The 27,500-nt window shown below is 45.2% G+C and overlaps 1 protein-coding gene across 2 annotated transcripts in view; it reads right to left on the reverse strand.

Annotated features, from left to right (window-relative positions):
- Positions 1-26,104, reverse strand: part of nrxn1a (neurexin 1a) — a 52,016-nt gene extending 25,912 nt beyond the window's left edge. The window contains exons 1-10 of one of the 2 annotated variants that reach the window (XM_054598378.1): positions 25,372-26,104; positions 20,518-20,535; positions 19,660-19,689; positions 7,516-7,817; positions 6,508-6,531; positions 4,453-4,614; positions 2,529-2,600; positions 2,001-2,225; positions 1,222-1,369; positions 298-428 (exon numbers count right to left, since the gene is read on the reverse strand). In XM_054598378.1, the coding sequence (XP_054454353.1) occupies positions 298-428; positions 1,222-1,369; positions 2,001-2,225; positions 2,529-2,600; positions 4,453-4,614; positions 6,508-6,531; positions 7,516-7,817; positions 19,660-19,689; positions 20,518-20,535; positions 25,372-26,104 (1,845 nt within the window). The remainder of the gene's footprint in view (positions 1-297; positions 429-1,221; positions 1,370-2,000; positions 2,226-2,528; positions 2,601-4,452; positions 4,615-6,507; positions 6,532-7,515; positions 7,818-19,659; positions 19,690-20,517; positions 20,536-25,371) is intronic. The other variant, XM_054598379.1, reaches the window with a different exon arrangement.
- Between the last annotated feature and the right edge of the window lie 1,396 nt (positions 26,105-27,500).

Below are 27,500 nucleotides of genomic sequence, written 5' to 3' on the forward strand. Positions count from 1 at the left end.
ATGGAGTCACTATCAAGCTGCAACTAAGGAATGATTTCATTAATCTGGCCATTAGTTCCGTAATTAATTGATCATTGTTTGCTCTGTTGAAAGAGAGAAGACAGTGAACAATACATCTCACATCTTCTAGAGCTCAAGCTGCTATTAACCGTCCACAAACCCCAAATACTCTTTTTACTGCGTCGTACTAACCGTTAGTTATTTGATGAGCGATTGATTAAATAATACATTGGCTGTTTGCTGCAGCTCTCTACTATCAACATCAACACACACACACACACACACACACACACACACCTCTGTAGGGAAAATGAGTCCGGCGCGTTCCTCCGGTAGTCCTCCCAGGTACAGCGTCTCGTCCAGGTCCAGGATCTCGCTGTCACCCGGAGCCGTGTACGCCGTCCTCACACTGTTCACAGAGATGGTTCCTGGAGACGTAGAAACAACTTCAGTTATCACTATGACCTTCACTTTGAACCTCCTCATCACCACCACCTCCATTATGACTACCATCATCATCTTTATCATCATCACCCACACCCTGTTTCTCCTCCTCCTCCATCATCACAGCTCCTTCTTTAATCAGAAACTATTTAAATAAACTGCAGAGGCCATAGTCATCGGTTGGCTCCTTGAAGTGCATACAGGGTTAAAAGTTCTACGTCCAACATTTTGTCACAAATAAATAATTAATCATCTTTTTTTAGACGTTGGAACAGTTACAGTAAACAAATCCCCACTGAGAAGGTTGTAAGCTGCTGCTACAGCGGGTTTATAGACGGTAATTAATACTGGCATGAAAACTATAATTATATATTGGTATTAGGATGAAACACATTAAAAATGCTGGTGCTGTATATATGGGTTCAGTAATTTGGCTCATGTGTTCAAAGGAGCGGGATAGAATACATATAAGAAGAGACAACAATAGGCATTGTGTGAGCATTCTCAGGAATATCATAACTCCACATTACAATACATTTGATAGTACTACTGTATATTGTGTTAAATCTGGTCTGCATAGAACCCTTACAACTCAGTCTGAATCAAACACAGACAGCAGACGGTGGAAGTAGCTGGATGGCCTCGTGCTTACTATAAAACACTGAAGCACAAACCCGCCTCCTCCTCATCCTCCTCATCCTCCTCATCCTCCACCTCTTCATCACCCTCTGTGGTCAGGGTTAGCATCAGAGCTGAGAGAGAGAGCTGCGAGTGTACCTGAGCGTCCGTCCCTCTGGAAGTCCACATGGTACCATTCTCCGTCGTTGACCTTTCTGTCGATGGCCTTGGTCTTGGTGGTTCCGGAGCCCATGTCCAGCAGCAGGTACAGGTGTCCATCCAGCATCTCAATGGCAAAGAAATCCACCTGCAAGTCAAACAGACAGGTATTAATATTCTGTAAAAAGCAGAGACACGTTGATGGCTAGCAATAAAAATGCAAATTATAGCTGCAGGTTACAATGAGGTGATTGGGCCTGGAGGCCAACCATTTATAATCAGGTGCTTTGTGCGATGCCATTCAAATTTAGCAAAGACTAATATGCATTTTTGAAAACTACATTGGACTTGTGAGGAATGGGGGTTTCTGGATTGTCTTAATTCTGGAGATTCAACCCAATTTAAGATTTCAGGGACAATGAGGATTTCAATGGTTTACAGGAGAGGATGATTAAATGCATCATTTCTGACAATTTGGGATTTTAAGTGCACAGAGTGAAATCACAAAAGGTTTTGATTTCAATAGTCAAATTTGACAAACATAATTGAAAAAATGCTTTTCAATTTTGTACAAATATTCATGTTTAAATACCTGCTAAACTAATGTCATCCTCATCAGCCTCAGCTGTTCTTTGGGTTTAGTGCTATTAGCAAATGTTCAAACTAATAAGATGAACATGGTAAACATGATATCATTAGCATGCTAGCATTGTCATTGTGAACAATGCTGTGTCTAAGTCCAGGCTGTGTTTTAATCAATGAATAAATGATATTTTCACCTTGAGAGTAGGAGGCGTGCGTGGGTCCTTGCGTTGCTGCTGTCGGGGTTTCCCGTGGCTGAAAAGCATCAACCCGTTTGGCTCTGTGGTCCTGAAGTCGAACGAGATCGATCCGGCCTTCTTCGCCGACCACTTGCTCAGTGCCACGAAGGACTCGGGGGTGTCAAAGGTCACGGGGTCCAGCGTGGCCACACTCTCGCATTTGAAAGACACCACCCCACTTACCTGGGGCCGGAAGAAAGAAAAATGAATAAATAAATGTTTAGGGGTTCAAGCCTTTTAAACTGATGCCCAGTGAACATCAAGACCAAAATGTTCCTTTGTAGCCGGGGATTGAAACAGAGCCAGCTGCTTCCAGGTGTAAACGGACTAAAAGACCAAAGCGTGTGGCTACCGCTCAAAAATATAATCCCATTTACTTTAAATTCCTACAGTACAAACCTCCCAGGGCCTGACAGGAGGCTGTGGTAGGAAGTGATCTCTGTGTTGTGTGTGAGGGGATGATGTTGTACATGATGTTGTACACACCTTCATCTTTGGGTCTCCCTGTTTAGCCAGTCTAGACAGCTCCAACCGCACATCATTGTTCTTGTACACCACCTTGAGGGGGATTGAAGGGAAAAGAATGACACATTAATTCACCTTTGGATTCAATAAAAAAATTAAACGTATTGTACTGTATATAAATATTGTGTCACAGAATTGGAGTACTGTCATCTTTCTCTATTTAACCTTTGTAGCAAGCAAAAAGAACAAGACACACTTTGATCAACCTTTTCAGAAGTCAGAAAAAAAGATAAAGTGGGAACAAGACACTTAAGATACGACCAGACATCCATTAATCTTTCAACTCTGGGAACGTATCTTTTCATTCAAGTGTTTTTATATGAAAGTGACAACCTTAAAAGCAGCCAGCCACTCCAGCCCTCACTTTACCTCCTATCCGTCCCTCGCTTTGACTCTTTCTCTGTTTCTCTCTCTTTCCTTTCCCTGACACAGAATGCTCTCTGACTGAGTGTAAAGAGTGTGCTTGTGCTGAGCATTCTGATGTCGAGAGAGACGGGTGCACACAGGCTCGGCTTTATTAATCCAGACCTCTTTCTATGACCCGCTAGCAACTACACAACATTGCAAAATGTTCCTCTCTGTATTGGCTTTTCAGCTCTGTTTAGAATTGTTTTGTATTTCATGTGCAGCTAAAACTACTGCAAGTGTGCATAATGGTGTAAGCGTGTGTGTGTGTGTGTGTGTGTGTGTGTGTGTGTGTGTGTGTGTGTGTGTGTTTTGTGTGTGTGTGTGTGCCCGTGCTGCACCAAATGCACCAAATTGTCACCGCTGCAATCGCTCATGCGTGTGATTCACTGCATACATCTTAATTTGCTCACACGGATTATCATATCATCGTATTAAATATGTAAATGTGCCAGTGGAGGGTTCACCATGACAGCGGCAGCCTCGTTTAAACGCCATCAGTCTTAATGAAGCAACACAGAGCGCATTCACCAGCGATACAGATAGCTCTCTGTTTGGCACCTCATCTGTCGGCTTGTTTGGTTGTTTGTTTATGCCTCTGCGTGGTTCTGTGAGACTGAAAGGGAGGCTCAGGCTGTGTGTCTGTGTGTATTATGGGCTGTGAGGATGCGTTTGTGAGTTCTGCTGTTGTGTCAGGTGCTGTGTGTGCATATGTGTGCTTATTTATTCTTGAATATCTTGGCGGGGGAAACAATTGTTCTCCAGCACATGTATGCACATGCACAAGGTGGTGTTTCTGCATACGTGTAAGTATGAGCGTGACTTCAACAGTGTGTCATGTGAGTGTTTTGTTGTTGCAGAGTTGTGGCCCATTTCAAGCACGGCGGATGGACGGAGCGTCTCTGTGGCGTAGCTAATTAGCATGTTAGTGCTTAGTGCTGTATCTACTCCCTCAACGACACTCATCACTGATTCTCTCTGATGCTGGAGAGGGCGTGTGTGTGTGTGTGTGTGTGTGTGTGTGTGTGTGTGTGTGTGTGTGTGTGTGTGTGTGTGTGTGTGTGTGCACTTTATAAGATTATGTGTGTAAAATGTTGGCGTGATGTGTGACAGAAAGGGAAGGAGGAAATAAAGTAAGAAAGTCAGAGAAAAAATATTTGAATGTCTTAAAACTTGAGAGTACAGAGACATCTGTAGGATGATCTAATGAAATGTTTTCATTCATCGTCTATCAGTGGAATTAGTTAGTGAGGAAATGATCACTAGCGGATTATATCAGCAGCTCAATCAGTCTAAATTCAGTCTAATGAAATAATCCTGAGCAGATTCTCGTAGCAGTCTGATAGAAGCAGTTTGACTAATCTATATGTGTGTTTTCAAACATTTGCCGTATTGCAGAACACTGGAGAACATAAGCTTAGCACTAGTTCTGGTGTGTCTCTCCGGTCACACACAGGCACTCATCATGCAGACAGCCCACCTCTTTGAGACAGCCCATGAAGTTATTGCTGACTGGAGAGCCGGGCAGGTCGGCGGTGCTGGGGCTCCCTCCCACGTAGAAGAAGTCGTCAGAGCCCAGCATGGTGTAGTCCTCCTGGGTGTAGCCCGTGGTGGTCAGGATGCCGTCCACAGAGATGGTCACCTACACAACAAAGCACAGGGAAAGGACACGCTATATACTCACACCAAAGGCAGCGCTAAGCGCTAGCTAGGCGCTGACCAGCCAAATTAGTCCCCGTTACTCTGGTAACCAATGTGTATGCCGTGTGGTGGGGAGGAGGCCGGATTGGTTTGGGGAGTTGTGCTGTTGGGACTTTGTTTTGGTGTGGATCAGTGCTAACTGTGAGGTGGTATGAGTAGTGCTGCCTCTCGCCTTCGCTAGTATGACTGACATCAGAGATATCTGACCATTTACTGCTAAATGCCACTCTCTCACTCTGCCCAGCGTAGCACCTTCTACCATCAAGCAGGTATCAGACCATGTGGTGCGCCTGCTTCCGCCTGTCTTAGTCTCTTGGTTAAAATGACAAACTAGATCCTGTAAGTCATCAACAAAGCTTCAGCTCCACCACTAATGGACTGTGACTCTTCACATCCAAACTTCAAAGCCAGTCTGTGATTCTGTCCCTGCGTTGCACTGACTTCCCAGAACAGACTGAACCAACACCATATCTGCAGCGTTGCATTAAAAGCTCCTCCACATCTTCTATGTCCACTAATTCAACCTTCACATTAGAAGTTTTCCTCATTATGTGTCTGCCACAGACTCTATGGTATTTTATATTTAAAGTAGAAGATGCAGATTTACTCTCCTTAATGCTCCACCTAAAGTGAATCTGATGCTGCTGCTCTTATCATCTAAGCAGCCTGTTCTGCTGTTTAATAGCCTGTGTGGGGCATTTAGCTTGCACTGGTTCCCAACCCTGTCACACATAAGTCAGAGTTAGTGGTATGTAATCACCCTGATATTCTACAGTACATTACTGACCATGTCCAACTGCCCATAAAGGTTGTGAGCCCTCTGCCTTCCATCTACAGTAATCCCCTCTCTCTAAAGGTGCTCATCATTGCCGGGCGAACTCGCCCAGCCAGGCAGGTGTTAGTAAAGTCTCCGCAGGCGTCTTCGTGCTTTCAGTAGGTGTTAGTACTATTTACTGGTTAGTAGATGTTAGTTGTTGCACTGCTGGCAGCCACAGCTGTGCTACTTGTGTCAGGCCAAGCTGTGTTGGGTTACTGAGGTTAGGGTTTATGGTTTCAATGCTGTTAGTAGTGATGATGTTTGGTTTGTTGTGTTGTTAGGGTGAGCTGTGATGATGGTGTTAGTTGGTTAGTTTGTGGTTTTGGGGGGTTTTGTTAGATCAGCGAGTTACGAATGATATGACACATGAAGGAACACACACATATTGATGCACACACACACGCACAGGTGTTAGATGGGTTAGGGCTCATTCCACACGTACACATACATATAAATATATATATACACACACATATATATATATATATAAAACATGCAGCCTGTTCCTCTCTCTGCATGCAACCGCGGGCAAAGAGGACTCAGTAGGTTTAAACAGGATGAATCAGAGGCACCATGGAGAACATGCAGCGGCAGAGTGGAGGACGGTAAAAACAAAAGAATAAAAAGAAAGAAATCAAAAATAGAGGGGGGGGGGGGGACTCTCTATCCATTTTATGGACCAATCAGAGAGGGGAAGGGTTTCTGGGTCACGCCATGCAGGACGGGGAAGGGGGGGGGGGCTCGCAATTTGCGTGCAGGTGAGGGATGAGCCACTCAGTACACGCCTACACAGAGAGATGGGGTGAGGAAAACGGTAGAGAAGGGAGGGGGGGTTTAAAGAAAAAAAAAGTGGTTGGCAAGGAGGGGGGGCTTTTTAAGCGTAAAAGATTACCAACCGCATTTATCCTTTTATTGGTTTAGTTTTGAAGTCTATGGCTCAAAAGGAAATAGACACGGGGCAAACCCAAACTAAGAAACAATTAGAATGATATCTACCGAACAATGGAGTTTGTTTACCATAGCGTGTCCAATGCCTGAGTGCTTTGAAGGAGAGGGGGAGAAAGGAAAGCAAAAAAACTGTGAACAGAACAACTCCCGGAACAAAAAAAGGAAAGCTAGAAGCCTCTGGTGAGGTTAGTAGGTTGGTTGGAGTGGTTTCGCTAGGAGAAGGGCACAGGTTAGGTTAGTAGAATGAATCATTCCATGGATGGTGGTTAGTTAGTTTCACTAGCAGGTTAGTAAAGTTAGTAGTCAAGTTAGTAGTACAAACAGGCAAACGGTAGAGGCAGGGCACAGCTGGGCTACAAGCACCTGAGTGCTCGTGACCCTCGATGTTCTCTAGTTCACTCTCTCTCTCATTCACTCTCTCAAACATCCACACACACACAATTGAAAGGTCACTCACCTAGAGCTGAAAGCAGTGCTGGTCTGGTGGTTAACCCACTGTAAACTAAGACCAAAACCTCAGGTATGTTCTTCCTACCACAGCATCACTGCAGACGGACAACAGGCCGCTGACCGTAGCGTCTACATTGATTAGTCTGTTCTGCCCTCTGGCCCTGAGACATCTGCAGCGGTCACTGTGGTTCACCAGAGTCAGACACACACTCAAGCTATTTAACAGGGAAACAGCTAACAACCATTTTCATGTTTCATTCATTCATTAAAAATAATAATAAAATGGAAAATTCAGTTTGCGAAAGCGCAAGTTTTCAAAATTTACAAATATAAAAAACAGAAGAATAAGAGATGGGCTGAAACAAGCAGCTGGTTGTCATTTCTGCTTGATAAAGGTTCATCACAATGATCATAATTAACCTTCCACTTATTTCCAGTCATTTCATCCCTAACTTAAATCCAAGCATGCTTCCATCCATCCGTTAATTTACCCCTTGCCATCTTTTTGTCCCTCCCTATCACCCTTCTTTCCTCTTCAAGCCTTTTCAATATCAATCTCCTTTTTTTTATCTCCTCTCCCGTTTGCTCGGCCGCTCTCTCTCCTCCACCTCCCGTCTGTCTGGTTACCTGTCTCAGGTTGCGGGTGACCTTGACGTCGTGCCAGGCGTTGTCGTTGAACTTGCCGTTGACGGGCTCCACCAAGGCCTCGAAGGCCCCGGAGCCGAGGTTGATGACAAGTGACACGGCTCCGTTCTTCAGTGCTAGGTTGACGTAGTCGGCTGACTTGCCGGTGTGAAGCATCAGGCCGTTGCGTTGCAGCGTCTTGAAGGAGAGCGTGATTTCATCGCTGCTCGACTGGATGGGGTTGGGCGACAGGTCGTAGCAGAAGTACTCGGAGCCCTTGAAGGTGGCGACATACTCCTCACGGGCTGAGACAGAGAGGGAGAGGAGGGGGGGAAACAGGGAGGAAGAACAAAGAAGTGTGCAGCCATTACATCATGTTGAACATTATCATAATGACTACAATATCCAGCTACATTGCTTCTTCCCACACTGCTCAAGGATGATAAAATGGTGGGTGTTCCTCAGAGCCAGCAGAGTCAAACAAAGCTCTGCTGGGCCTGGTTAGACTTGATTTGGATGTTCGGTACAAAACATATTGTTTAGGATGCTGAAATGTTGTTATTGTCAAGCAAAGCCGCAGTGATGCCAGCACTTGGAAGAAACACGTCCTTCCATACCTCTAATCGTACACGGAGTGGTGTGTAAACAAGCTTTGATCGCTCATGTGGGTTGGAGATTAAACAGTGTGGATGTGAGAGACAGTCGTGAGTCTGTGGCGTTCCAAACTCGTTATGAAACCTGCCATCCTCCCTTTGGAGAGAACAGCTGTGCTGGCAGTCTGACGTGATGTGGTCTTGTTTGACAACATGGCTCATTTCGTGATGTTTGTCAAAAGCCAGAAAGTGTGTGTCTGTTTATGTGTGTGTGTGCAGTCGGAGCAGTAGAGGTTGGAAAGGTTTCTGGAAGGATGAAGATGGCGAAGGGCAGCCTGTGAGCGTGGTGGCAGCCGAAGCAGACAGGATCGGCCAATTACAATTCAGAATGAGAAGCAGACGGCCAATGGCTACTTACCTTGCACACACTGAGTGACCCCCAAGGACACCAGACCAAGGTTTTGCAATCCATCATCCTTAAGCTCACACTCTCTTATCTACTCTCTCACACAGCCGTACGCTGGAGCCAGCAGAGGAACACATGTGCACACCTACACACACATCTGAGAAGAGAATCTTCATACTATTGTGCACGGGCGACATTATCTGTCTCCTTTAGCATCACCCTTCCTCCGCCTCCGCTCTGGCGTTCTCCTCTCCACCTATAGCTCTCACACCTCCCGTTAAGCTTCACGCCAACATTCCTCGCTGCACGTCCACTCGGCCTTTCTCTCTGCTCCGCGGAGCCTCTGGCATAAACTTGTAGTTCACGATAATGAAGAGAACAAAGGGGGAATTTAACGCGCACACACTAGGTTGGGCAGGAGATGACAGACACTTGGTGAGGAACCGCTGGAGAGGAGCGATGGGGGGGGGGGTAATGAATAGACTGAAGTGTAATAGGTTATTAAGGGAGTGAGAGAAGAGAGAATAGCGCCGAAATGGAATTGGCCGCACTTGAGTGAATATAACACATGGAGAATAATGAGAAGGTAAAAGTGAGAATGCATCACAATTCAAAGAGCAATCGTGGCAAATTGTCTTTCTTTGCTTCTGTTGCATAAAAAAACAAAAAAACAAAAAAAGTGTGAATGCCAGTATATGAGTGAGAAACAACAAGTTGTATGCCAGCGTGTGTGTGAGTTCCCTCTAGGGTGCAATGCATTCCCTCCCAGCATGTTAATTAAGACTGTGTGAGTGTGTGTGTGTTAATTAAGACTGTGTGAGTGTGTGTGTGTGAGTGTGTGTGTGTGTGTGTGTGTGTGTGTGTGTGAGTGTGTGTGTGCATACCTCAAAAAAAAGGAAAAAGGAGTGTGTGCAACTTGTGTTCAAGCATGTGAATGTGTGCGGAAAAAATATAGGCTTTTTATGTGTGCATGAAATGTGCGGCAGGGGTGTGGGTGGGTGCTGGTCTCTGTAAATATTGGTGTATTGCTGTCAGAAAAGCTATTACCAACTCAGGGCCTCGGGCTAGTCTTTACTGAGAGGAACGAGAGCAAGGAGGAGGAGGGACACACACACACACACACACACACACACACACACACACACACACACACACACACACACACACACACACACACACACACACACACACAGCAGACACGTAGACAAATGTAGATGAGGTGGCGGAGTGAGCCAAGTTGTTCACAATGAGAACACACGCAGCCGTCCGGCAGCATTCTGGCGGTAATTTACAGCAGCGCCATTAGGTTTCAGTGTGCTGCTCCGCCATTCTGTTGCTAATTTACAGACGTGTCATTAGAGCAGACAGGAGGCCATAAAACATCTGCATCGATCGGGATGCTCTGGCCCGCAACATCAACGGGCGTACACACACACACACACACGCACATCAGGCGACGGAAATGCATGTTGGGTGACACAAACGCTACGGAGAACACGTGTCTTGCATGCATGTATTCAGTGTGCGGACACACCTTGTACACACACACACACACACACACACACTCTCAGGTGGGCAGCTTGGAGTGGATCTGTTGTAGCTCAGATTAATGGAGTGAGTCAGTATTAGCTCAGAGTAAACAGTGAGACAGACACTGACATACACACCACATGTCACACTTCATCCTGTGGAGAGCACTGTCGATCAGAGCAGAGGAGCAGGGCGCTGAGGGGATGCAGAGGAAGGGAAGAGGAAAGGAATGGAAATCTCTCAAGCTTCAATCTTATTTCATTTTGATGTTTTAAACACTATTCTCTATGTTTCATATGGCCCTCTTCATTGACTTTCTACTACCTGTTTGACTGCCTGGTTATAAGTTAAATATCTGTAAATGTTTCTTCATTGTGCTCAATTCAAACAAGACCTTGATCTTAATGACATGACACGATTAGATAACGTTCAGGAATAAAGGCTTCTCTCAAGCAAGGTTCTTTATTCTCCTCTGGAGATTTTAAAGCTTTATTATCTGCTGGTTTTTATGACTCATGGAGCAGTTCCTTGATTATTTCTTGTTGTCGTATGATTGTTGGGTGACTTTATAGTGACCAGTCGAATGTGATTCCTTGACAAAGATCTTCACTGTGTGTCAATGAAACCACCTGATTAACTGAAGGAAAGGGAAACTGTAAAACACCTCTAACATATTGCTGGTTGGTTGGTAGTTTGTTGGGATTCATCAGCTCAAGCTTCTGAAATATGAGGATGTGCTGTTTTTCTGTTTCATATCAACTTCAATTTAATATGTTAGGATTTTGGACCATTAGTTGGACAAAACAATAAATCTGAAGATATCGTTTGGGGTTCTGGGAAATTCTGATGTGCACTTTTTTCATTTTTCTTTTAGCAATTTGGAGCCAATGATAAAACGGATACACAGTTTAAGTGATACTGATGAGCATCTCTGTTTCAGCCTCATCTGGCCGAAAACGTTTTTTCCTTTTCTTTCCCCAGAGAGATCTTAATCTCAGTGAGGCTATCTGATTAAATTAAGTTTACTAAAGGACAAAAAAATCAGATGAAGTCAGGAGGAAATGAAAGGAGGGAGGGAGGGAGGAAATTGTGTTAGAAATAACCAGGAAAATGTGCACGGAACTAGTACGAGATATGAAGGCTACAGTGTGAACAGAGACTGAGGATGATTGGCATTAGACTTAGAAACATGTCATTAAACTACAACTCTAATGAGTGAAGCCGCCTGTGGGAGGCAGGAGGGAGAAGAACTGTCCTGATGGTTGCTGCTACTGGAATCACACCGTCCCACCACCACCAACACCACATCACATGGATGTCTGTGTGCACATGGCCAGTGTGTGTGTGTGTGTGTGTGTGTGTGTGTGTGTGTGTGTGTGTGTGTGTGTGTGTGTGTGTGTGTGTGTGTGTGTGTGTGTGTGTGTGTCATATGGTTTTGTCTCTTCTCATGGGCTTCCTCCTCAACAATTCACACACTAATTTGTCATTTCCATGGCAACCCTGTTACAGGGGCTCTGCAAGCGCGAATGTGGTCGTGCATGTGTGTTTCAGGCAGAGAGAGAAATGAGATGGAGAAGGAGGTCGAGAGAGAGAGAGAGAGAGAGAAAGAGTGATTGAGTGAACAGTACATTATCATGGACAGCTGTACTGAATCAAAATGGCGGATGGAGGCTGGGAACACATCAGGGGAGCCTACATTATACAGCACCTGATGGAGGGAGCAGGGTGGAAAAGAGGCAGGGTGGAGAAAAAGAGAAAGATGCATAAGGGAGACTATGAAAGAGGAAGGGATAAAAAAAAAAAAAGACGGAGAGACTCATTGAGATGGGTGACACAAAATGGAAGAGAAAGAGGTAGAGGGTGGAAAGAGACAAGGAAAGGGAGTGGCAGAGAGCGAGGGATGGATGGCTGGAAACGAAAGAGAGAAAAATGCTGGTGTATCTAAATCCTAGTGTAGCAAGCCTCAATCATGGCAGCCCTGTCATTCTGGAGATAGCACACTGCAATTCCCCTGCACCTCGTTTTTAGCCCACCATGCAGTTCTGCTATCAGCTCCTCTCAGACTCCACACACACACACACACACACACACACACACACACACACACACACACACACACACACACACACACACACACACACACACACACACACACACACACACACACACACACACACACTCACAGCATTAACTCAAACATCCTGCATGAAGGCATCTCTCCTTAATAACAGACAGGTGGATTAAATGCACTCATACAGGATACAGATAGATGACCAGTGTGTGGAATGTATGCTAATGCATGCTAACGTATGCATAGTCTCTTCATTAAGTTAGAGTGTGAAAACACACACAGCCAAGTTCACTACAGGCTACGGCCGGCGGTTCCATCTCTATTCGGTGATATACAGCATCTGGCGTCGGGACCGATTGGGCTCTCACATCACAGCCGGGGGAGCAGTACTGTAGAGGAGGTATTACTGTCAGGACACCAGTGACAGAGCGTCTTCTGCAGCGCCGGCTCTCACTGCTCGCTTTGTTGCTGTTGTTAAATAAGAAAAACTGTCTGGAAACACAGCTTTGACAATTGTTTTCATAATCTATTAATCTGCAGGTTATTCTCTTGGTTAATTGATTAATTGTGTTGTCTATAAAATGGTAAAAAGTGTCAAAAGGAACATTTCTCAAAGCCTAAGGTAATGTCTCCAAATGTCTTGTTTTGTCTGACAAACACTCAAAAGACAAAGAAAAGCAGCTAACTCTCACTTTGAAAAAAGCTGGAAATATCACATTTTGGGGCATTTTTAGTTGTAAAATGAGAATTGACTATTAAGGAATAGTTCATTTTCTGCTGCAACAAAAATATAATCAACATGTCACAGTTTCCAAGAGTCCGCTGTGATGTCTTTAAAACCTGAATATATATTCCATTTACAGCGATAAAGACAAAAGTCAAAAGGAGCCTTCTTTTCTTGGTAAATATTAAATATATTAAAGCTAAAATTGCTTCTGAGCAGATACGGTCTTTCCTAAGTGAATTTATTTTAGACCCAAATGAAACATAACTTAATAATATCTTACATCGTCATTCTCTTTAAATTTCATTTTAAAGGAAAACAATGAACAGCCCACTTCCTGCCGTTATGTTCGCTCTTTTATTCCTCGTGTTTTGTGTCTTTTATCTCTGCTCATCTCCCTCTGTCTGTAGCTTGGATTCGGCCTTCTCTCTGGTACCCAGGGAAACCGTCTTGTTTCCATGACAATGTCTGCAGGCAGAACCGTGTGTTTGTCTTAAGCTGGATAAGATCAGAGTCGGTTTCCTCTGTGTTAGACACACGCATAAACACACACACACACCCACACAGGCACATCTACATACGTTAAGGCACATATGCTCACACAGACTATAGAGCGCTGACAAACATACTAATGAAATAAGCGTTTGTGCATACAGGCAGTTAAATAAACCATGTCCAGATCTGCATGCATGTAAATCCACACACACACACACACACACACACACACACACACACACACACACACACACACACACACACACACACACACACACACACACACACACACACACACACACACACCTAATAAACCCCTTACAGCAGGTTGTTAACAAGTAACAAGTGCATAAAGACCTCTTTTCATAAACGTAATGGAATGGGCTTTTAATGAATGCTGTGGCCATTTTCAGTTGCCGTAGTTATTCCAGACAAGCACCACAAGTACATGAGTGTTTGTGAGAGCGCCGGTGCATTCTCGTTCATGTGTTTGTTCTTGTTTTGGCAAACGGCAAAGAAATGAACTTCAAATGCCAGATGGGGTACTGGAGTGAATCGCCAATTGGGCCACTACTCTCGACGCCGAGGCAGACACGACGGAGAGAACAGGTAGGAGACAATCTGGAGCACCGAGCTGCCTGTTTGTTTCCCTTTCTTTCTAAAAAGGGAATGTGTGTGTGTGTGTGTGTGTGTGTGTGTGTGTGTGTGTGTGTGTGTGTGTGTGTGTGTGTGTGTGTGTGTGTGTGTGTGTGTGTGTGTGTGTGTGTGTGTGTGCGTGAGGTATCTGCCTCGCTCATGAATACCATCCCGGCTGATGTGAGACTGTGTCAAGTCGGGGAGCCCAAGGAGAGATGGTGCACCCTGCTGTGAAACGCTGCAGTCTTATCTCCCTTCCTGTCTCCCTCTGCGTCTCCGACCTTCTCTTTCCACCTCTCCTTTCCCACTTCTGTGAGACGCGCTCCTATCTTTCCTCACCATCGCTTCTCTTCACTCCTTTACCCCCTCCTCCCACACCCCTCTCTACACATTTGCAGCCAGCCTCAGCTCTATCTTTTCCCTTCATCCTCTGTAAATAGGGAGTCCGTTTGATGTCTTTATTTTTAGGGCGATTACAGGGTGCATCGGCTTTGTGTGTTTCCTATTAGCGTAGTGGTGAATGCTGTGAATATGTTAATGCACACCCGCTAACAGGATGGTAATTGCATACAATTACCAGTAAATATATACATTTACTATTGGGATTGCTTCACATTTCCCATGGTGGGTTCTGTAACCCTGCATCTCCCTGATAGTGTGGGGAGAGCTCTGTATGTGGTGCTACGACTTTCATTACCAGAGCTGCATGGGTGTTAGGCATTAATGAGTGTTGTAGTTCAGAACTGTAATGGTTCTGTTAGCAGCGGAAAGCAGAGCACAATTAGTCCCATTAGTGTAAAAGAGTATATCCAGAAGAATTGTGCATTTCGCAGTAAAAACTTTGTTGCAATGTCTTTCTCGCTGCTGATGGCCAGAGGGGCCGCAACTTAGTTTAACAGTTTTTTTATTTTTTTATTCACAGCTCAAGATGAGGCCATCAGGAGCCAAATCCATGCCAGGCAGTCGGGCAGGCAGCCAATCACCAGACACCAAGCGGCTCTCTCTCACCTCCAGCCGAGTGCTGCTCACTTGTACGGCTCGCTAAATGATGTAAGCATCACAACTACAGCGGCTAGCGTGTCTGACAAACCTCTGTTATTGACAAATATACAGTATGTTACAGTATTTACTCAAAGAGGATTTAACTTGACTACTGGCAAATTTTGGTGATTTTATAAGAGTTACATTTATATAATGCAATGCAAAAGATTATTAAGAAGCACTGATCAAATGATGTGGTTCAATGTTGATTCACTACAACTACATGACCACAAACATAAAGCAAATACCTCAGTTGCTTTCTACTTTGTCTGCAAGTAACTATTAGTTACGAGCAGTAAGTAAGAACTCGATTATTCTGTTCATTTTTTGTTCCTGGTTAATTGTTAAGTCTATGAAATATCAGAATATGACGATGACATCTTCAAATTACCAACATTGGACCAACATATTGTTTCATTACATTACATTACAGTCATTTAGCAGACGCTTTTATCCAAAGCCACTTACAATCAGTAGTATATTACATATTGTTTCCTTTAACTTCAATGATTAGTCAATTAAAGAATCAATAGAAAATTAATCAGCAACTATTTTCATTTTCGAGTAAAAAATATATATACCAGGATTTGGGGTTTTCTTTGTCATTCATGATAATCTATTGAATATTTTGAGGGTTTTCACTGCTAGTCAGAAAAACACAATAAAATCAACTTGGACTTTGGGAAATCAAAAACAGGCATTTTTCTCTAATTTCTGTCATTTAATAAACAAAACAATTAGTTGATTGACTTAGAACATAAAGAGCAGGTTAATCGATTATGAAGATAATCATAATAAATTATATACAAATTTAAAAAGCAGAAAAAACTTCTGATCTGAGACGATGGCATCAGTGAATGTTTTGCAGAAGAAGAGACTTCTATTTTTTTTATCATTGATCTTAATTGTTGTTGATTAATTTCCATAATAACCAACAAGACCTGAGAGATAAAAAATTTGAATTTTTATAACAATAATACTCAGACTTACTAATAATAATTTTAATTAAGCAAATCTGTTTTCTAATTTGGTTGCAGTGCCTGTAGTTGATTAAAGAATATTCATTGGTAGTGTGATTTATTATTAGGCCTGTTTGATCCTGATGAGTAAGAGCTAGGAGACAGGCTGTGCTGTACTGACTGGTTCTTCTGGTCTTGGCGTCTGCTACCACTCCCAACCTCACATATGGTGGAGTCAGCACGCAGCCCGTCCTCTGAGCGTGTGTTATTGTGAGACACGCACACACACGTATATGTCCGTGAGAGAACGAGAGCGAGGCGGAGGGACGATAACGAAGACGCAGTTTTAGGAAAAAACTCTGATAATATGTGTGTGTTTGTAGAGAAGTTTGTGTTTTTGCCATAAGAAGACAATGTGTTAAAATGAGCTGCTTTGATTGCCAACGCTTTATGAGTCACAAGTGATGACTCACAATCCACCTCCCCTGAACACAAACTCATGCACACACACACACACACACACACACACACACACACACACACACACACACACACACACACACACACACACACACACACACACACACACACACACCTCGTTCTCCGTCCTGCCTTCATCCACTGACCGTGAAGAATGTGTGCAGGCAGCCTTACTCATGCATATTTACACTGAACACACACTCACTCACCTACTCAGCAGGCGCTCTCTAAAGGTTATTGTGTGTGCGTGAGTGTCTGTTTGTCGCCCCTTCACTTAAGTGCGTGTGTAAAGGTCACATGAAGCGAGGCTGACCACTTGTCTACGCCGTGCACAGATTGTTGGATTGATATTGAGAATACTCAGACAAACAGTTGTTATTAACCGAGCTTAAAATAAATATCTAAATATCATAAACGAGCATTGCTGCCAATTACGACTGAGAGCGTCTCCTCAGTCCTATTCAGACCTCCATCACTCCTTCACCCAGGACCCTTCACGCTCTGTCCTCGGCCTGACAGAGAACAGAAAGGGCACAATCTGCTACTTGGCTTTAAGCACATTTTCCATCCAGATTATTGCTGCTCAATACTTTTCAAAAAAAAGGAAAAAAATCCATTTCCCACTCTTCCTTTGGCTGCTCGATACTTATGAAAATCCAATTTGGCTCCCTCTTTTCTTTCTTCCCTCCACAATTCGTGCATTTTCACCCTCTCAAAGTGATTAGTGATCTGTGGGTATCGTTTCCAGGGAGAATGATGGCTGTGTTTTATGACGGAGGGGAAAGGTCCAGGGCTTCCCATCAGGACTGACGTCCCTTGCAGAATGTCTGGCTGGGGGGGGCAGGCGGGAGCAGCGCTGTCCCTTTGCAGATACAGGCAGTCGCTCTACATCACAGGAGAGAAGACGACTCACTTTATCTCGCCCTCGCTTCCTCTTTCCCTCTCTGCTCGCTCTATCATTCATTCCTTTAGCCCTTCTCTCACAGGCGCAGTCTCTTTTTCTCAGTTTCTTCAGCACACACACACACACATCACACACACACACACACACACACACACAATCACACACACACACACACACACACACACATGCTATATATCTTTCTAAGGCACCCCTCCCCACGCCCAATCCGCCCCCTCAAAGAAACTCATTTCAGCTTTGCCGGCTCCTCAGAAAGCCTCTTTACGCTGAGCTAACCTAAGCTAGGCTTCGTCTGCACCATTTGACAGCCTTTACTCCTCAGTATGCAGAGAGAAAACACACTCACACAAACACACATACAGATTCTTTGGTGTGTACAGTTCCTGACAGAGACTTCAAAGGTTTTAAAAAGAATAAAATAAAATAAATCAAATTCTACATTCAGTGTATCACAATCCAAACATCCGTAATAGTGAGGGCGCCCACGATGCACAAATACGCTGATTACATTGTGTAATAATGCTGGAGACATATGTTAATACATGTCGGTCCTTAGGTAGGTGATTTAAAATGCTGAGCATAAGCCAGATGAAGCAATTAAATTTTCACTGCCACCTGGATGATTCATGCCAGACATTTCAGGCAGAACCTCCGGCACTAGGAGCCTATTTAGCGATCAAAACCTAAGAATATGCACCCATAGAAGTCTGCGTGTCAGAACAGAGATGGTTCAGTGCGATAGGTGGTTGCAGACATCATTTGTGCTCTATTCAAGATATTTCTATCCTCAGCTCGGATGAACATTTCATTAAATAGCAACATTTCAGCGGATACACGGCGGCCCTGTCACAATGGGAGACAGCCGCCATCACGTCCTCTCTCATCCAATCAAAGAGCACAATAGACGCAGATCAGCCCGTCCCGGTCAGGCCTGTCTTTATGTGGGTCAATCAGTGTATTCATCAGCGTCATGCAGAGCCGACCGATCCAGCAGAACCTACCTTCACATTCTGAAAAGCACTGTAGGCCGGAGCGCCGATTCATTCGCACTCATGCACACACGCTTCAGTACGAGCACGCTCAGACACACATGCATCAACAGCTTACCTTACCAAAAATGAAACATTCCATTTTAATGGCAACGGAAAATGAGAACTTGGAGCCGTACGGCTCTAAAGGTCTGCATTACCATGAATACAAGAGCCTGTCAACACATTCAACTTCAAAACCACCAGAACAGCCCATTATTCATACACATTAAAAAAAAAAATCAGGGGGGGGGGTACCTCTCTGTTTTCCTAAATTCACTGAGGTTGGTGTCCCAAACAGGGAGAAAGAGGACAGGAACAAATAAGGAAAAAGGGAGAAAGAGGGCAAGAAGGGAGAGGGGGCATTGTGAGTTTTGCTGATTAGTGAACAATTTTCAAAAGGCAGAACAGTGGCACTTATTTGGGGTTTGGGTTTGGTGTTTATGATCAGAAACACTGGACAACCTGGGGGTTGAGGTGTACCAGCATTGCCTTCACACACAGGAACTTCTGTTAAGAATCACACATGCTAGCAGATGTATGAACAGGAGCCCATGTGAGGACCAGCGGCAGCAGAGCGAGACATGCTGGAAGCCCATAAAAAAGCCATGGATGAATGTGGGAGTGTTCGTGTGAAGACTGCCACAGTCATTGATTCAAACCAGGAAGTAAAAAGCGCACATGCACACATATGTGCACGCATCATGCACGCACACGCTACACGCTCCCATCCTCTCAATCAAACTCTGACATACAGATGAGAGAAAATGAAATGAGATGGAAGAGAAAAGACCATTTCAAACCATCCATGGAGTCAGTCAGTCGGCCCTTTGCTCCATTTGACCTGGAGCCCTGCCAAGTGTAACCCAGCCAAGCACCATCAACCCGCAGCCGTCTAACCCTCCCATTGCCCCCCCCACATCCGCAGCCATGATTATAGGATACATCCCAGCAGAAGTTGCTCTCAGGCTCATCGTCACTCTCTTCAAAAAGGCCATGTTTCATTTACCATTACTTAATTGCCCCACTGAAAAAGTCATCCATTTTATTTGAAATTAAAACTGAAGTTCTGGTTTTCAAGAAATCTCAATTACAGAAAAACAAACTGACCTGAGTCCAGTGCCTAGAGAGACAACTTCTTCCCGCACCAGGTGGTGATGAGGTGGGGGAGGGATACAGGGAGGTGTGAGGTTTGGGGTGAGGAGGTAGGGGGTGATGGTATAGCAGAGGACAACAGGAAGTGAGGTAAGAGGAGGCCATACCTTGGTCGCCAATCATCAGGTGTGCCAGACCTTAAAGGAAGACAAGAGCACAGTCAGCACAGCATTGGATCATGGAGTGTGAAGTGTGTGTGTGTGTGTGTGTGTGTGTGTGTGTGTGTGTGTGCATATATGTGTTTTATTAATACAGGAGTTAGTCAATGACATGCTGGTGAAGGCTAGAGTCTTTGTGTAAAAGTGTGTGTGCATGTCTATGTACAAGTCCTCTAAATAATTCAAAATGTCTAAAATAAACTTGCTTACTCATCCTAGGCTGCGATCCTACGCACCAACATGTACGCACACAGACAGTACAGTGCTCGTGTGTGCCTACAGGATGTCTTTGTAACCTTGAGGCTACAGCCACTTCAGATGATTGCTCATGGGATGTGGAACTTACCAGATGTCAGCAACCAACCCCTACATACCCAAACAGACCAACAGACATTTACACTGTCTACCTTGAGCTGTATCTCCAAAACAGACGATGTAACGAGAACATGAAGGCCAGAAAGAGGAATGTGTCGGACAAGACATGAAAAAGATAGAAATCCAGAGGTAGTGGAGATAAATTGTGATATTAAGATGACGATAGAGCTAAAGAAATGTGTATTTAAGAATAAACGTAAGAGCTCAGAAAAAAGCCTGAGTCAAACAGAGAAGCAAAGAAAGAGATGTTTGAATAAAGAGCAGACAGACATAGAAGGAAGTGAGAGAAAGGCAGGTAGATAGACAGGTAGATAGACAGGTAGACAGGTAGATAGACAGGTAGGTAGACAGGTAGGTAGACAGGTAGATAGACAGGTAGATAGACAGGTAGATAGACAGGTAGGTAGACAGACAGGTAGAAGTGCAACCTACCTGGATTGTAGCTGTGCTCTGGAAAGGTGTCGCGGCCAGGCGAGGAGAGAGAGAGACAGACATTCATTAACATGCATGCTAAGCCCTTGGGTTACCATGGCTACTTACTGTACATGCACACCCGTCCAGGGTTACCGTGGTAACATGCATGCAAAAGTCCACGCAAACGTCACAATGGATACCATGCTGCACTGGTAGCCAAAACTGAGGTTTGTCTATATATATATATTAATATATTTGTTTACTGCACATGTGTACACTGACATAAAGGGCTCACACACATACCCACCCACACTGGTAGATACGGAGGGTGGAGGAGGCGTGGGCGAAAATATACTTTCCTACCTGCATGTTTGGATTCAAGAGCCGTTTACCCCAGAACTTACCTTGCTGCCGCTTCCTCTCCCCAGAGCCCCCCGACAGACAGCATGCAACACACACACACACACACACACACACACACACACACACACACACACACACACACACACACACACACACACACACCGTCTCACAACCTCTCCATCACTCTCTGTGTCTTACACACATACAGAGTCAGACACACATACACTAACATTGAATATGGCAGTAAACATGATGTGAAATAGCAGGAAAATATAAAATATGTAGGGATGGATTAGCAGTGCAGGAAGACGAGGGACATGCATGGTTCAATACTGGGACAGAGTGTGTGTGTGTGTGTGTGTGTGTGTGTGTGTGTGTGTGTGTGTGTGTGTGTGTGTGTGTGTGTGTGTGTGTGTGTGTGTGTGTGTGTGTGTGTGTGTATTCTGAGCTGTGTGAGCATCTGAGTGTTTCCTTTCCTCTGTCCTTGTGCTAGTAGCATGGCAGAAACAGGTGGAGCCATTAGCATGCTAACAGCAATTTGCCCTCAAGGACAATGCGAGCAGGCCAGGCCTAACAAGCCCGGTTCACTCTGCCTTCACTGGAGGGCAGAACGGCTCCGACAGTAATTACTTTTATGCATAGCCCTCCACAAACTCTCCTCACTACATCTTTAATTACTTTTCACCAAAACTGACATATTGTTGTGCTTGGGAACAAACTCCTTTCCTCACAGTGGTATGAAAGATGTAATGTCTTTCAGAGGAGAAAGGAAATGCTTACAGTGTATCACGGTATTATATTAGTTTGCAAATGTTTCTATGCTTGGCACAAATCTGCAAAAGTACGAGTGTGAATAAAAGGGGATCATTAGGGAGCCTTGAAGATATTGAGTAATTGTAAATGCGTATGGAAACGAAGACTGACAGTCAAAGTACTAATTTCTGTCTTCAAACACGGTCCTAAGGATCCATTTTTCCTCCAGCAGAGCACACTCATTCTGTATTAAAGTTTCATAACAGACTTTTTTTCTTCGAATATTCAGAGGGTTATAATTTCATTTTACAGCTTTAGTGTGCAGCTTCAGTGAGGTGGCTCGGTTCAAAATCACACAATCATTTCAAGGTACCATCTAAGCGATAAACCTTAATACCAACTCTGCCTGAGTCCTACAAAACAACTACGCAGGCCTGATGAGGTCATCAATGGTCCACATTTGTAAAGAGGCAGCTATGGTTCCTCTGTATACAATCGATTCAGTCACAACACCTTAGATGCTGTAAGTGTTAACATAATATTTTCTTCTTCATTCAAAGTGAGACTTTTATTCCCTGCTCCCTTTGCCATCCACTTCATTTCTCTCAGATTCAACCTTTGAATTCTCTTCTCCAGAGGCCTCAGTGCACCTGAGGAGAGATTTATCACCACGTACTACAAGTTGGCATGAGTTCCTGACTGCTGCTGGTATTGATGCATGGATATGAGCTCTACCTGCTGATCCTGAGGTCAGAAATATCCCACTGAGCCGGCAGTTTGTCAGAACGAACACAGCACTCCAAATAATTTAAACCGTCCACAAAGAATGCATCATCTGCTCGATGCTCCTATTTTCAGAGAACGAGGTCCGTGATTCATAAGAATTCATAAGAACCAAGTTTTAGTTAACTGGGCCCATTTGCTGCTGGTTGACTGGAACAGCTCCTTCCCTTGAATCACTTTCCTCAGCTAATGTCCATGAATTACCGTTACCAGAGTAACCGAAGGAAAGACACCAAACTAATCCTCTGAAACCAGTCATTAAGCTACTCTCAGCTCCACCATCATCTATCTCATTCTCTAAAACCTGCAGCAAACTCTGCAATGTGAATCTGGGAACCCAATGCAGAATATAAGCAGCATTTACTACAACCAAATACAGTACCTCCATTCGAGCAGACCTCCTAACTGGATCTATTTTATGAGACTACTAGTACTAACACCGGCCACTATTGCCAAGATTTAAAAAAATATTACAGCACTTGTTCTACTCAGCATCACTTGGCTTCCCTCACAACTGAAATGTGAGTCGATGTAGGAATATAAAACAGCCCCTTAAAAGGTATAAGTAGCCTCTCGTTGAGCGACAGAGTGCCGGTCCAGAGCGGGTTCTGTATTGTGTGGAGTGAGAGCCTTTATGTAAAATGTCTGCAGCTCCCATTTAGCCTGTAGAGCTACACTGCTGTTAGGCACCTCAGTGGTGGTGTGACTAATGCTGGTGCTGGAGCCTGCACACTGTGTGAAGGTGATTCTCCATGTGTTTGCATGTTTGTGTGACATGTGTTGGTGCAGGTATATGTGTGTTTGTGTGTGTCAGTGTCTCCCAATGTGCCCTAAGCGGCAGTGAAACACAGCAGACTGGATTAGACTGGCACGGATCAAACGTAATTCTCAGCTCAGTTTTCTGCATAGAGCTGATCATACAGCTTCACCGTCACCTCATCAATCTACAGCCAAACACCTCCAGCACAAGAGAGCGCCAGGGCTGCAAACCCCTGTTTTTATCATCCATGAATATGTCAATGATTTAGATTCATCAATTGATTGTTTAGTCTCAAAAATGCCCTAAAAATATTTCCCAGAGCACAAGGTGACGTCTTCAAAATTGCTGTTTTGTCTGACTAACAGTCCAAAACCCAAAAATGATTAATATTCAATGACCCAAAACAAAGAAGAGAAGCACATCCTCACATTTCAGAAGCTTAAACAGTCTAATATTTGCCTTTTTCACTTTCCTAGTGCTGCAAATAAGGATTATTTTCATGATATCCACAATATTTACTGGATTAATTATTTTTCCATAAAAGAAAGTCCAAAGTGACGTCTTCTGAAAGCAACAGTCCAAAACTCAATATATTCCCTTTACTATCATACATGATGATGAAAGATTATCAATTATAGCTTTCTCTCAAGGAACGTATGGATTCATTGACTCATCATTGAAGCTCTACTGGAAGCATCCATTATGTCTCTGATTTTAGCAATTCTAAGCATAACGCAGCAACTACCTTTTCCCACCTGCTTTGAAAATGAAGACCAGTGAGGTCAGCGTGCTCGTTATCGCCTTTAGGATGCCGTAACATACAAACACACACACACACACTCACCGCCACACACATGTAGATACAGTAGACCTGTGTGGCACACATGAGGCCTGAAGTCACTACGAGCTGAGGAATGGGGGTAGGGAAGGTTGGAAGAGCAAGGACGGAGAAAACACTCCTAGCATGAGGTCTCCCTATTAGTCCTGTCTCCATGGCAACCCAGGCAATCCCACTGGCCAGTAAACGCTGCGGTGTGATATTGTGGCAGCGGTGCTGGGAGGGGTGTGAGGTCAGGGCGGTGAAAACGGTGTGGCATGGCGAGGCCACGCTGCCGTTTATGATCATTAAAATATCAATCACTGAGGCAGAGCTGGAAAAGAAATAAATAAATAACTCACAGGAGGTAAGAGCGCTATCGACTGAGATTACAGATTTGTTCTTGAATGAACTGAAGCGAATCTGATGACACACACAACTAAGCAGCGGGGAATCGGTGCTGGCCATAACAAGGTGACGGAGTTCATTAAGCAGCTGCTTCTCCTCCGTAATGGCCGTCATCACGGCGCCCTGGCTGCTGGCTCTGTATGGTCCAAAGGCTTGTTTGACACCATTAAGGGGAGGTGTTCTTGAAGAGTTATAAACATGAAACCTTTTTTTTTCCCTTTGCATCCTCCACATTAAAACTGCATTCTTATATCAGGCTGTTTATTGTCAGAGTATGTCATATAGTTATATATAGTACTACTGACAGGACGCTCTCTCCGCTTTGCTTAATAACACAAACTTTATATTTTACACACACACGCTCACTCACACACAAACGGGCAGGAGATGCAAACACTGCATTGTATCTGTGAAGGCCGTTTGAAATCAATGTGAATCCATTAACAGCCAGGTGTCTGCCAGGTAGCAACCACTGATTTCAAGCCCCTTAGCCTAGTTCCAATTAATGTCTCTCAACACGAGCCAACATCCCACATCCATACTGGATCTATATGGTAATTGTGTTTTCCCAAACACTCAAACTGAGCCCATCAAGGCTCTAAAGCTGCAGACCAGGTACCGGTTTCCTGTGAGCTCTCATCTCCAGCTTCCCTAAACTGACTGCACTTCCTGTGAACAGGGCTTAGCTTCCTGAGTTCTGGAGCTCCACACTTAATTGGGAGTCATTGGCAGCCATAAAAAAATCTATATCAGAGACAATCAGTATGCATGTCTTGCCCTGTTTGTGAATGCTGCTGGTCCATACGCGCCAATCCAAGGCCGCTGTGAAGGCCTGAATGAATGTAGTAGATGTCTACACTGCAGGTGTTTGGAGTTGGTGGTAATTTGGAGATATGGATCCACAACAGTATCTGTGCATATCATGTATATGTGTGCGTATGTAGAGGATGAGATGTATATGATGGGTCAGCGTGGATCTGGGCCTTACCTTCGCTGCAGTCGTTGCCTTGGTAACCGGTGTGGGAGCAGTCGCACACGGCCTGGTCGTTGACCACGCTGCACACCCCTCCGTTCAGGCACTGGTGGTCCGGCCCACAGCCGACTGCGACTGTGACGCCGTTCGAGCTCTCCAGAGTTGCCCGCGTGCCGTTGACGCTCACCGCCGTGATCCAGCCACGGAAGGCGGGGTGTTGACGAACCGAAGGGGACGTGAGGCGCAGGGGCGAGGAGTGGAGCTCCGGCGTCACCCCGCCCATGTAGGTGTGGCTGAACACCGTCATGTCTCTTCTCTTGCTCTTCACCTCCGCCCATCCCTCCAGTCGCCCGTCGACCTCCAACGAGGTGTTCCTCCAGTCCCGTTTGACACGCACGGCGTGCCAGTGCCCATCACTAACCGCCACGCCCGACTGCAGCTCCGCCGGCTCGGCGCAGAAGATGGAGAAGCGCAGGCGGAGGTGGCCGTGGAGAAGCAGCAGCTCCAGGAAGTCGCAGAAGCCCTCGTCGTCCAGGTAGAGCAGTAGGCCCTCTTGGCTGTGAGTCCGCAGGCTGAAGCTCAGCACGCTCTCGCAGCAGGCGTTCCACACCGGGAACCGCCCCCACTGGCTGGACACGCCGCCAAACTCCAGGACCTCCCCTTGGGCCTGGCCCCCCACGCTGCACAGGCACAGCCCCAGGAAGAGCAGGGGGGCTGCCACCCAAACGCACACCGCCATCACACTCATGCACACTCTCAGTCTCACACTCACACACACTCTGGAGGAGACGGAGGCTAGAGCTGGGGGCTTCCCTCCAGCCTGCAGCTCATGGCGACAACGCTTGGGCCACTTTGAAGAACCCTCTCTGTGTGTCTCAGGTGCGCCCTGCTTTCTTGGCAGTGCTCTTTACAAGTGGAGTCTCCTCCAGATACAGCTCCGGGGGGGGTCAGGCACCGGGAATCTTCTGGTGCTCGGCCTCACTGCTCGTGTCTTCTCTCAGATTGTTCAACGGCTGCTCTCCATTCAGTCTTTCAGTCTTTCATTCTTCTCTTCTGACATATGAGATTCCAGGTGTGTGCGTCGGTGTGTGCGTCTGTGTTAGATAAGTGACGAACAGGATGTGAACTCCATCTCTGTGCCCTAGATAGGGCCTTCTCCCCCATGAAGGCAGCTCCCCACGGAGTGTGAGTGTGTGCGTGAGTGTGTGGCTCACACATTGGTAATGGAGAAAAATGACGCCGTCATAGCTGAATGTTCTCCCCCTCCTCTCTTAGTAGGGCAAGACTGAAAGTGTGTGTGGGCGATATGTGTGTGTGTGTGTGTGTGTGTGTGTGTGTGTGTGTGTGTGTGTGTGTGTGTGTGTGTGCGCATGTGAGGTATATGTGTCTTTCACTGCCACGTCATCACTCTCTCCAGCGACCTACAGAGAGAACAGAGACGGCACAATCAACCAGGGTCACACACACACACACACACACACACACACACACACACACACACACACACACACGTAAACACACACGTAAACACACGTAAACACTCATGCACAAACTCTCTCTCTCTCTCTCTCTCTCACACACACACACACACGGCAGCCCGAGCGTGTTATTATTCTCAAATTACTCTCTCTCATGCATTTTGTGCTCTCACACACACACACACACACACACACACACACACACACACACACACACACACACACACACACACACACACACACACACACACACACACACACATGTCACATTACACATTTAACAAGACAAATAATAAAACTATATTGTTTTATTGCTACACATCCCTTACTTAAACTAAACACAGACAGCACCTCCTCAGCAGATCTCCCATCATGCCGCAGGAGATGTGAGGAGGTGGTGTACCTGAGGGTCCTAAAGCTCATCTCTTTATTTAAGCCAACGACATGCCTTCAACGCCAAATGTGTTGTTTGTTGTAAACGAATGAATTACGGTTAACGGGGGCCACCGCACGCCAGAGCGGCAGCAGCACTGCACGCCAGAGCGGATGACTCAAACCGCCTGGCTCCATCCAAAGACCTGCTCCATCTAAAGACCTGCTCCATCCAAAGACCTGCTCCATCTAAAGACCTGCTCCATCTAAAGACCTGCTCCATCTAAAGACCTG

This window comes from Anoplopoma fimbria, chromosome 5 (assembly GCF_027596085.1).
Source record: "Anoplopoma fimbria isolate UVic2021 breed Golden Eagle Sablefish chromosome 5, Afim_UVic_2022, whole genome shotgun sequence".
Lineage (NCBI taxonomy): Eukaryota > Metazoa > Chordata > Actinopteri > Perciformes > Anoplopomatidae > Anoplopoma > Anoplopoma fimbria.